The sequence below is a fragment of the Hevea brasiliensis genome, unplaced genomic scaffold (genome assembly GCF_030052815.1).
Source record: "Hevea brasiliensis isolate MT/VB/25A 57/8 unplaced genomic scaffold, ASM3005281v1 Scaf7, whole genome shotgun sequence".
In the NCBI taxonomy this organism is placed as follows: domain Eukaryota; kingdom Viridiplantae; phylum Streptophyta; class Magnoliopsida; order Malpighiales; family Euphorbiaceae; genus Hevea; species Hevea brasiliensis.
Window position 1 is genome coordinate 1,231,627 of NW_026615250.1, and position 12,654 is coordinate 1,244,280.

General features: G+C 32.1%; 1 protein-coding gene and 1 non-coding gene across 2 annotated transcripts; both read right to left on the bottom strand.

The window, feature by feature from the left end:
* Positions 1-9: 9 nt before the first annotated feature.
* LOC131177654 (uncharacterized) lies at positions 10-8,121 on the bottom strand. Its single transcript, XM_058142735.1, has 10 exons — positions 7,983-8,121; positions 7,232-7,287; positions 7,002-7,114; positions 4,116-4,280; positions 3,493-3,587; positions 3,276-3,355; positions 3,105-3,188; positions 2,903-3,014; positions 669-730; positions 10-466 (listed from the first exon to the last, which is right to left on the bottom strand). The coding sequence occupies exons 4-10, from the start codon at positions 4,231-4,233 to the stop codon at positions 172-174; spliced, it is 846 nt and encodes a 281-aa protein (XP_057998718.1). The 5' UTR covers positions 4,234-4,280; positions 7,002-7,114; positions 7,232-7,287; positions 7,983-8,121; the 3' UTR covers positions 10-171.
* A 3,404-nt stretch (positions 8,122-11,525) lies between these two features.
* Positions 11,526-11,632, bottom strand: LOC131177711 (small nucleolar RNA R71). The gene has a single exon (XR_009147046.1). It is a non-coding gene; the product is annotated as a small nucleolar RNA R71 (small nucleolar RNA).
* Between the last annotated feature and the right edge of the window lie 1,022 nt (positions 11,633-12,654).

Here is a 12,654-nt window from a genome sequence, read left to right on the forward strand (position 1 = left end):
AGTTAAAACTTATTAATAACTAAAGGTATATTTTTTAATCAAGCATAATTCAAACTTTGTTGTTCCACGTTAGAAATGAAACTTTTAATCAGCTTCATCAGAGTCGTTATCAAAGACAGAAATAAGGGATTCCAGGTGGGTGTGAATTCACTACGTTCTCCTTCTGCAGCCTCAATCAGTTTCATCAGAGTCGTCAAAAATATACAAGTATGGGACTATTGGTGTGTGTTCATTATGTTCTACATCTGCACCCTCACCAATCAATCTAGGAGTGTTCCAACCCAACTGCTGCATGTATACTTCATCATAGGCTTCAATGTTTAAACCTGAAGCAAGAAACAATTCCAACTCATTCACAAATCGTTCTGTTCTTGCTGCTAGAAAAGGCCTTGCTGCATCAGAGACTAGATTCTTGAACTCTCTTTGTTTTGTTTCAGGTGTTCTCATTTGATGAGATTGATCACCCCTGGCAAAAAGGAAAGCAAGCTTTTGAGAAAGAGAAATGTATAATAATAGAGATATGTAAAATAATTAGAGTAATAAGCCAAACTTTCATACTCATCAAAAGAACTTAAAGAATGAGGAATCCAATTGTTACAATCTAGAGTTCATTTTCATCGTTAAGTTGCACATGAATAAACAAAAGGTGGGATAAGTAAAGAAAATACCTTCTCAAGAATGAATCAACCACACCAAGTATATGGTGTACAATAATTTCAACATCCTCTTCCTGCATGCAAGCATGTCAGAAGATGAAAGTTTGCCAATGATAGCCAACCAGAGCTAAAAGATAGCTATAGACATTAAATTAACATCCCAAATTATGAACCATAAAAAAAAAAAAAAAAAAAAAAAATCCAAAACAAAAACAGTGCAAGGTTTTTTGTAAACAGCATTACTTTTATATGCATAAAGCCATAAACATTCTTCTATTTATATGCATAAAGCCATAAACATTCTTCTATTTCCTGTATACATTAAAAAATACGCAAAACCAAAACTTTAAATATTTATCCACATCCACAAAGTTTGAATCAGTGCCAAAGTAGCACATGAAAGAGTTAGAAGAGAATAATGCCTTTCAAACTCTACTCAACTCAACTCAACTCAACCAAGCCTTTATTCAAAAAATTTGGGGTCGACTATATGAATTCTCTTTCTCTACTCTAAACGATTTTGGGTTAAATCCTCGGAAATGTGTAATGCTTCTAGGTCATATTGCACTACTCTCCTCCAAGTCAATTTAGGTCTACTTCTTCTTTTCTTTCTATCCTCTACCCTAATGTACTTTACTTGTCTAACTGGAGTCTCCGTATATCTACACTTCACATGATCAAATCACCTCAATCTCCCTTCTCTCAACTTATCCTCAATTAGTACCACTCCTACCTTTTCTCTAATACTCTCATTACGAACTTTATCTAATCTAATATAGCCACTCATTCACCTTAACATTCTCATCTCCACAACTATTATCTTAGACACATACGACTTCTTCAGTACTCAACACTCACTACCATATAACATGGCCGATCGTATGGTTGTACGGTAAAATATTTCTTTCAACTTTTGGGAATCTTGCGATCACATAAAACTCCCATGATACGTCTCCACTTCAATCATCCGGCTTTAATCCTATGACTAACATCCTCCTCACATCCCCCATCTACTTGAAGGACTGAGCCGAGATATTTAAAGTGATTACTTTGGGATAGTATCACTCCATCCAAACTAACTCCTTCCCTATCACTAGTTCGGCTTTCACTGAAGTTGCAATGCATGTCTTCTGTCTTCGTTCTACTTAATTTAAAGTCCTTTGACTCTAGAGTACTTCTTCAAAGCTCTAATTTTCTATTAACTCATTTTTGCATCTCATCTATCAGAACTATATCATCCGCAAACATCATGCACCAACAAATATTCTCTTGTATATGTTTCGTTAATTCATCTAAAACTAATGTAAAAATGTAAGAGCTTACAGCTGAACCTTAGTGTAATCCAACTGAGATAGGAAAATCTCGTGTTCCCTCTCACTATGCGCACAATAGTAATTGCTCATTCATACATGTCTTTCAACACTTGTATGTACCTAATAGATACCTTCTTTTATTCTAACACTCTCCATAAGACATCTATTGGAACACTATCATAAGCCTTCTCCAAATCGATAAAAACCATATGTAAACCTTTCCTCGCATCTCTATATTTCTCCATCAAACTTCGAATGAGAAAGATCGCTTCCATAGTTGAACGACCAGGCATAAAGCCAAATTGATTAGGAGAGATAAAAGTATCATGACGTAGTCGATGTTCCACAACTCTCTCCCATAACATCATAGTATGGCTCATGAGTTTAATTCCCCTATAGTTTGAGCAACTCTGTATATCTCCCTTATTTTTAAAAATAAGTACTAAAATACTTCTCCTCCATTCATCAGGCATTTTCTTTGAATTTAAAATCTTATTAAACAATTTAGTTAACCATGCCACTCCCATATCTCCCAAACACTTCAATGCCTTTCAAACTCTGACATTAAAAAAAATAGATAACTGGTCTGAATTCAATGGAGTAAAGTAGGAAAAGACATAGTTGATGCGGCATAATTGATGCTGTGTAGCTCCATATGACTAAAAATTTTACGATTTGAACAGTTTTTCACATGGTTATGCAGTCATCCACTGATGCCAGCTTAGTTATACAAATTATTAATTTTGGTAAGATCTCCAATTTACCAGCAATTCAACGTTATTAATAATATTTATCTGCTCTACTGCATAGAGTATCTTAATTTAATAATATAATCTCATATGTTAGAGCACCAAATTTCAGTGGGATGTCCAAGTTTATATTTTGTAATAAGTAAAGGTCAAAGCATAGAAAAATCTCAATTAACAGATGGACCTGCAAAAGAGCCTGAATTTCTCTTCTCAACCAACTTTGCAGCCACCGATTTGGTTGAAGATACTTATGGGACTTCCAATATCGCAATATGTTAACTATATTGCTCAAGATACTTGACTGAACACAAATTTACTGAAAAACATATATAGGTATTGATTTGTTGGGAAATAGCATTAAAAAACAAATATCAATTTAACAAAACAAGAATAAAATGGGAAGTAGTAGAGAACCTGGTTCAGTATAATAGCATTTTAATCTATACTTGTGAGCTTTTGAAAAGAAAGAACTGGAAAAAAAAAGAAGTAAACTAAGTAAACCGATTTTAATATAGTGAAGGTTTGAAAGGGAAAAACAAGAATATAGAAATAGGTACCTAAGCTCAAAACTATCATTTATATACTGCCTTTGGAATGAACTTCCATCGTATCCATAAATTATTGAAAGGTTTTCTGTCTGCAGAATAGTCAAACAATACCGTCATTAACAACAAATTTTACACAAAGACATCATTCCTGTAATCAATAAGGCAAAGCAAAAGGCCTGCATTGTTATGTGAAGCTAAAGTGAAACATAAGTGGAACAAAGCAAACCTTGCACAAAGGACATTTTACAGAAGAAGGTGCATGAGAATGCTTGCCAGCAACTACTTTAGTCCAATTCAAAATGCAACTGTAACAAAATTTATCTGCAACACAGGAATAAGAGGAACAAATGACCCACCATCATCTTGCATCATTCCCTAACCTTGCCCTCGCCCACAAACCCAACAGCTCCCCCCCCCCCCCCGACCAACAAAATCCCAACACCACAAAAATATATATGTAAAGAAAGCATGCACACACAAGCACTCATGAACACGCTGGTAACTGAAAAGCTTTGCCAATACAAGCTCAAATGAGGTTTGTACAGAATTGTAGTAAAATTGCTCAAATACCCACATTTAGTATTGATTCATAATGCACAATTACTATCATAAAGGTTTCAAATTGCTTTCTTTTCATATAATCCTTAACAATTCTTAAGCGCCTAATCACTACTAACCGAAATGAACACCAAAAATCAAGTGGAGGTTAAACAACAAAAAGCACAAGAAGAGAGCTTTCATACAAATACCAAACAAGGAATTGGGTCAATAATAGACATACGAATTGTTAAGAAGAATGAAAAACAAAAAGAAAATGTACGATTTTTGAGAGAAATCAAGACAACGTACGGAAACAGGAATCAAGATAGGATTCTTGAAGGAAGGGACCGAGGCAGATGGGGCATGGATTGGAGTCCCGCGAAGAGGAAGAGTGATTCTCGTTGCTTTTAGCTTCATCTTGGTCCATTGTTTTTCTTGAACTCGCTAGATTTCTCCTTCCCACTCCAATGGCGACTTCAACCATCCATGGAAATTATTATAAAATAAAAATTAATTAAATGTAAATATTTTTAATAAATATAAACATTGCTTTTAACATTTTACAATTTCAATCATAATTTTATTATTTATTTTTCAAAAAGGGACTTAGAGCAGAGAATTGAGAAAATAGAACCTGAAATCAAAATATGCCAAATAAATTCTACATAATTTAAAAGAAATTACGTCAGATGAGCTTCACATTGTTTAAAAAAAAAAATACTATGTGACATAAATAGTAATTTATTTAATAACTTACTAATATATTTTTATTTGATATACATTGAAAAAGTAAAATTCATTAATTTGAATAATAATTTAGAAATATGAGTTATTTAATTTTTAATAGAATAATGTAAATAAAGAACATATTAAAAAAAAATTTCACAAAATTTTTCTAAGTAAAACAAAATTTATTATTTTAATTATTTTAATTATAATAGCTTAATTTATGTAAAAATAAAAAGTAAGAAAATCTTTATAAGATGAAAGATGTGTAATTAAAATAAAAAATTTTACTTAATCTTTTTTTAACATATCATCCACTCATATTACTCAATTAAAAATTAAATAATTTATGTTATTAAATTTTTTTCAGAACTAACAAATTTTATTTTTTTAATATATATTAAATTGGATAAGTTAACAAATAAGTTACTACTTATAATTTAAAATAAATAAAAAATAATAATAAGTCTATTTTTATTTAACAGATGGAGTAATATAAATATAATTAAAGTAATAAGTTTTATTTAATTTTTTAATATACTCTTCCCAATATATCATTCATTCATATTACCCCATTAAAAATTAAATAATTTATGTTACTAAATTTTTTTTGAAACTAATAAATTTTATTTTTTTTAATACATATCAAATTGGATAAGTTGATAAATAAATTATTACTTATAATTTAAAATAAATAAAAATAATAATAAGTCTATTTTTATTTAACGGATGGAGTAAAATATAAATATAATTAAAGTAACAAACTTTATTTAATTTTTTAATATACTCTCTATTCATATTGATTTATTAAAAATTAAATAAATTATAGTATTAAATTATTTTTAAAATTAATATATTTTATTTTTCAATGCAAATTAAATAGAGACATAATAATAAATTAATAAATAAATTACTATTTTAAGATAAAAAGTGACCTATAATTTAAAATAGATGAAAAGAAAAAGTAAATTTATATTATATTTGTAATAAATTAATAAATAAATTATTATTTTTATTAATATTATAATCGTCTTTAATATGTGAAATCTTGAATTTAAATTTTAATTATAAAAATAATATAAAAATAATAAAATAAATATCTTTCAATTTTTTTCATGGTAGGAATGGAATTGACATCTCTATTTAGCGGTTCTATAATTTCTCTAAAATTAAATTGTAAAATCATAAAATTATGCTTCAATCAAAACTAAATTAAATTTCAATCATTCAATTTAATGATGAACCAAAAGAAAAATAAATGAATAACAAATTGCATCAACTTAGATTAACCAAAGACTTACATTTCTATATAATGATTCATACTAATGAAAACAACGAGTAATTTAAGAGAGAGAGAAATAATAATTATTTAGGAGATTGGAATCAAATATATTATCTAAGAGCATGAGGAATATTCATTCCAATATTTTATATGCTGTTTCAGGGAAAAAAACTTGTGTCAAACTATGGGCTTTAATTAATTTGAAGAACTAGGAAACTGCCACCTCCAACTAAGTTGATGATCTTTGACGAATACATAAACTTAGTGAAGTGATTAGTGAAAATTCTATTGGCAGTTCCATATTCCGTTGCATTATTACATGAATCCATCTTTTGAAGACTAATTTCAGATCATTAAAAAAAAAGGCCTTGTAGCAATGCATATAAAAGAAGAACATCTTAAAGCAGTTCTTATCACCCCATATTTTTGTTCTCATCTCTACCACCAAAGGAAAAAAAAAAAAAAAAAAAAAAAAGAGGCCACACAATTTCATTGTAATGGCTTGCAAACAGGAATCATTTTGAAGCATTAACCAAAATGACCCACCCACCAAGAAAAATTTAGCATCAGTACAATTTATTTCCCCATTTCTTTAATCTCCCCCCAACCCCTCTTATTCTTCTCACTTTCTCTCTTATAATTTCTGTTTTATTTTATATGTATGCAAAGGGAGATAAGGAGAGAGCAATTTTTCCTTCTTCTCATATTCTGATAAAAACACACAAAACCAAAACTTTAAATATTTATCCACATCCACAAAGTCTGAACTAGTGCCAAAATAGCACACAAAAGAGTAGGCAGGGAATAATGCCTTTCAAACTCTGACATTAAAAAAAAAAGGAAAAAGAAAATTGATCTGAATTCAATGGAGTAAAGTACGAAGAGACATTAGTTGATGCTACGTGCAGCTCCATATGACTAAAGACTATATGGTTTGAACAGTTTTTCACACGGTTATGCAGCCATCCACTAATGCCAGCTTAGTTATACAAGTTATTAATTTTAGTAAGATCTCCGATCTACGAGCAATGCAACATTATTAATGGCATTTATCTGCTCTAATGCATTGAGTATATAATTTGAATTATATAGTATCATATGATAGAGCACCAAATTTCAGTGGGATGTCCAAGTTTGTAATAAGTACAAGGGCAAAGCATAGAAAAATCTCATATTAACAGACGGACCTGCCAAAGAGCCTGAATTTCTCTTCTCAACCAACTTTGCAGCCACCAATTTGGTTGAAGATACTTGCGGGACTTCCAATATTGCAATGCATTAACTATATTGCTCAAGATACCTGGCTGACCACAAAATTTAGTGAAAAACATACAAGGTATTGATTTGTTGGGAAATAGCATTAAACAACAAATGTCAGTTTAACAAACCAAGAATAAAAGGGGAAGTAGCAGAAAACCTGATTCAGTATAATAGCAATTTAATCTATATTTGTGAGCTTTTGCAAAGAAAGAACTGAAAAAAAAAGGGAAGTAAACTAAGTAAATAACCGATTTTAATAAAGTGAAGAGACTTGGAAGGGAAACAACAATATAGAAATAGGTATCTAAGATCAAAATTTTCGTTTAAATACTGCCTTTGGAATAAACTTTCATCATATCCATAAATTATTGAAAGATTTTCTGTCAGCAGAACAATCAAAAAATACAGCCATTAATAACAAATTTTACAGAGACATCATTCCTGTAATCAATATGGCAAAACAAATGGCCTGAATTGTCATGTGAAGCTAAAGTAAAACATAAGTGGAATAAAGCAAACCTTGCACAAGGGACATTCTACAGAAGAAGGGGCACCAGAATGCTTGCCAACAACAACTTTAGTCCCATGCAAAATGCACAACTTAAATAAGGTTTATACAGAATTATAGCAAAATTGCTCAAAAACCCACATTTAGGATCGATTCATAACGCACAATTACTATCATAAAGGTTTCAAATTGCTCTCTGTTACCTATAATTGTTAACAATTCTTAAGCACCTAATCACTACCACTCATATAATTTTTAAGCAACGAAAAGCACAACAAGAGAGCTCTCATACAAATACCAAACAAGGAATTGGATCAATAACAGACATATAAATTGTTAACAAGAAGGAATAACAAAAAGAACGAAGTAAGGTTTTTGAGAGAAAACTACAAGAACGTACGGAAACAGGAATCGAGATATGATTCTCTAAGGAAAGGACCGACGTAGATGGGGCATGGATTGGAGTCCCGTGAAGACGAAGAGTGACTCTCGTTGCTTTTAGCTTCATCTTGGTCCATTGTTTTCCTTGAATTCGCTAGATTTCTAGTTCCCACTTGACTTCAACCTAGATCCGGCCACGTGCAGAGGACCTGATCGGACCGCTTATGGTTCTCCCCAGTGAATTTGAATCGGAACCAACCAGCTCGAATCAGTGACTTCAATCCGATTCTGGTTCGATTATTTGAAAAAGAAGTCTAAATGTAAATATTTTTAATAAATATAATAAACATTACTTTTTAACATTTTACAATTTCAATCATAGCTCTTATTATTTTATAATTATTCTTTTACCATTTTTTACACTTATTTTACAAAATTGTAATATAAATAAATACTAAAATATTAAAAATTTAACTAAAAAATTCATATGATCTATTTTTTAACCGCATTTAAGGTAATTTAAATTATAGAAACATTTTATCTTCTTGTAAATTATAAAAAGAAAGATTTTTTTTACTTAACCGGATTACTAGACCCAAAACACAAGATATATGATTTCATTAGATCTATATAAGAATTCCCCGATAATGAAAAGTTGCATATTTTATTCTACAATCTACAGCAGTTTGCGGGTATAGTTATGGACTTTCAAACAAAGCAATATGAAAGATTCTATTATACAATGCTGTCCCAGAACCCAGATCCCTCTTCTAGGTAGTGCATCCCTTCACTTGTCTCTGAAGCTGCATTTTACACTTCTGCAATGCATTTAATTGCACCTTCATGCTCTCAACCTCTTTTTTCACCATCTTTATTTCTTCCTAAGGTGTCATGTATCCCTTATCCAAACCTTAGTCTTTTTTTATAATAGTTTAAGCCTTTGTTCTTCGGTAATTGGATCCAATAGCTGTAATTGATTTTGTCATATTTACATGTTCAAGAAGGATAATTCGCGTTGATATATACAAGGGTAATCTTTCATTCTTCATCGCATGCTGGCAAGCTTCTTGCGATAGCATATGATAATCCATGGCACTGCCTAGGCTTGTTCTTTCTTCTTCTATTAGATTATGATGTACCTGCATAGCTCTGTGGTTAGTGACACGCAATAGGAAAGTAGACATATAGAGAGAGGATACCTTGAGATGCATGTCTATGGCTCTATAGAAGTTGTCATCACAATATCGAACGTCTTTTGGTGTTGCCTCTATAAGCAATTGGAACTGCTTAATCAAAAGCTTCTCATCCCTAGCGATCATTGTAAGATATTCATCCACTGATGCATGCATTTTAGATCATCATTTAGGTGTAATTTTTGCACACAATTTACCCTTGTTCATAGCTATTATTATAGATATTAGTATATATTTAGTCAATTTTACAATTTTCACACTTCTTAGTTTAATTTTTGGAATTTATTTGTTTTGTAGGTTAAATTTGGAGAAATTTGATGTATTTTGATCAGAATAGCCATTTGGAGGAGATTAGAGTTGAATTGCAAAATTTTTTGAAGTTGAGTAAAAATGGCCGAGAGCTACACAACCTGCGACACAACCAATTTAGCTTATGTCACAGGTTGTGTCGATCGTCAGATATTCAGGCAGATTGTTACACAACCTGCGACACAACCCGCGACACAACCGATTCAAACATGTCGTTTTATCGAAATGGCTGACGTGGCATTTCCGTTACTCTGATTTTATACCTCACTTTCTCTGGAATCTTCCACCTTTTTACCCATTCTAGGGCAGACCCCTAACCCATATAAAGTCTCCTTTATCATTTTCTTTCCATAAGGAGGAAGGGAGGCATTTTTGGCAAGAAAAGAAAGAGAGAAAGAGGGAGCACGTGAAGCCATTTTCTGCAGCAGCAGCAGGGAGCTCTTTCTGCACTTTCCAGCAGTAGCTTCTGCACCATTCTTCTGGGTTTTTCTATTCCTTAACTTAGATTTCCATTATCTCTTCATTTATACATTTGGGTTTGTTTAGAAACTATGATTAGTGAGTAGTTGTTTGAGATTCTAGAGATGGGTTTGTAAATATTGTTTTGTATTGTGGTTTTAAACTAATTTAGCCATTTAAATGAGGTTTGTTACATTTTGATTTATTGCTTGTGAGCTTATTGCCTTGCTTGATGAATGGGCCCTCATTAAGTTAAGCTTTAATCCTTAATAGATGGACTGAAAAGTGAATATTAGGGATAGATAATCTTACAATAAACTTTATTTTTTTGGTGTTAGAGATAAGCTAAGAGGATTAAGGGGAACTTTCCAAAAAACAATTAGAGCTTTAATTGGGTTTTTGTTAGGTTTGAAATACCGTGAAAACAGGGTTTGATTTAATGAAAACCAACTTTGAAATGCTTGAAAAAGGTTTCAAAAATTTAAGAATTGATTTCCCTCAAAATTGCAATTCTCATATGTTTGGCTAAATTAGGGATAAACCACATGCAAACAATATTGAAAATCCAATCTCTAGAATCACTTTAATTTTCATTGAATTTAGATTTAATTCCTCCAAATTTCATAAATAGAAATTTCAAATTAAATTTTGGTAATCTAGTTTAATTAATTTAGTTAATTGTTTGATTTAGCTTAATTCTTCAAATACCAATTTTAATTTCAGATTTCATTTTACATCTTTAAATTTTACCATTCTAATTAGCTTATCCTTTTATTTCCAATTTAAGCACAATTCCCTGTGGGATCGATATCATTTTTAAAACTATACTACTGTGACCCGTGCACTTGCGGATTACACAACACATCAAGTTTTTGGCGCCGTTGCTGGGGAATTGTTTGTTTTTAAGTTGGATTTTAATTGTTTTAAGCTGATTAGAATTTTTATTTTCTTTTATTTTCACTGCTGTTCCTTGTGTTTTTCAGGTACTTTTCTTGTTTATGAGACGATCGAAAAGCACAAGTGATACTGAATTGTTGTTCAACCTTGAAATTGAAAAATTCTGTCGAGCCAACAAAAAGGAATACAAGAGAAGAAAGGCAGCAGAAAAAGAAGAACAACAAAGATTTGAGCAAGAGGAGACAATTGAAAATATGGAGAATCAAAATAGAGCTATTGGTGGAAACAATGGAGGAAATGAGCAAAATAGGCAAAATGAAGTTGTTAATCAAAATGATCCTCAGAGAAGATCCATGTTGGATTATGCTTTTCCTAGATGTGCTGATGTGAGAGATAATAGATCTATTATTTGATCTAATCAATTTGAGTTAAAGACTGGTCTCATTCAAATGGTTCAGAATTCACAATTTGGAGGTAGTCCACTTGAAAATCCTCATTCTCATTTGAAGAAATTTTTGATGATATGTGGTACACAAAGGCAACCTGGAGTTTCAGATGAAGTGATTCGGCTCACCTTATTTCCATTCTCTCTTCGGGATTCAGCATTGGAGTGGTATGACTCACTTCCACAAGCTACTATAGCTACTTGGGAGCAGCTATCTCAAGCTTTTCTATCTCAATTTTTTCCATCTGGGAAGACTACTCATTTGAGGAATTTGATGGTAGCTTTTAAGCCAAGGGATGATGAAACTTTGTATGAATCTTGGATGAGATTTAAGGAGCTTGAAAGGCAATGTCCTCATCATGAAATACCCAAATGGATGATTGTTCAGAATTTCTACACCAGAGTTACTCCAGCCATAAGAAAGCTGGGATTTATGAACTTGACTCAGTTAACTACATGAATGCAAGATTTGACCAGTTGACTCAGCTTCTTAGTGATTTTTGCACAAAGGCAACAACCTCAACTCCTACAACTATGCAACAAGTTGCCTACACAGATGGAACTCAAAGCTGTGGAGTTGATTACTCTTCTTATGGTGATGATTATTTGCAAGAACAAGCTGCTTATGCAGGAGGTTATCAACAAAATCCTATGGGAAATGCTTACTCTAATGTGAACAACTCAACATGGAGACCACAAGCAACTTTTGCTCAACAAGGTCAAAGCTCAAACTATGCTCATAACCAGCAGTATATGCAGCAGAATAGGCCTCAATTTCAGCCTCAATTTCAGCCCACAAGGCAACCACAACCTGGATATCAAGCAAGAGCACAACAATCCCTTCCACCTCATGAACCGAAGCCAACCTTGGAAAGCATGATGGAGAAATTTTTTGCTGAACAAAGCAAGATGAATAGCAAATTGGAGGAAGAAATGCAACACATGAGACAAACCATGAATCAATTACAAGTCCACAATCGCATGTTGGAGACTCAATTGGCTCAACAAGCAAGCTCATCGGGAAGTAAATCCTATGGGAAATTACCTAGCCAACCATAAAACCCTCATGAATAATGCCAGGTTGTGACCTTGAGAAGTGGTAAGAAAGTTGGTCAAGAGAGTGAAAACAAGAGAGAAGAAAAAGAGAGCACAAAAGAAGAAAATTCAGTTGAGAGCAAGAAAAATGAAAAAGAAGAAGAAAGCAAAAGTGAGCAAGATGAGGGAGAGAAACCATACATCCCACCTAAACCTTACAAGCCCACCCTTCCCTACCCTCAAAGATTCATTAAGCATAAGCTAGACAAACAATTTGGCAAGTTCCTTGAAGTGCTAAAGAAGTTGTATATCAATGTGCCATTCACTGAGGCACTATCCCAAATGCCAAGTTA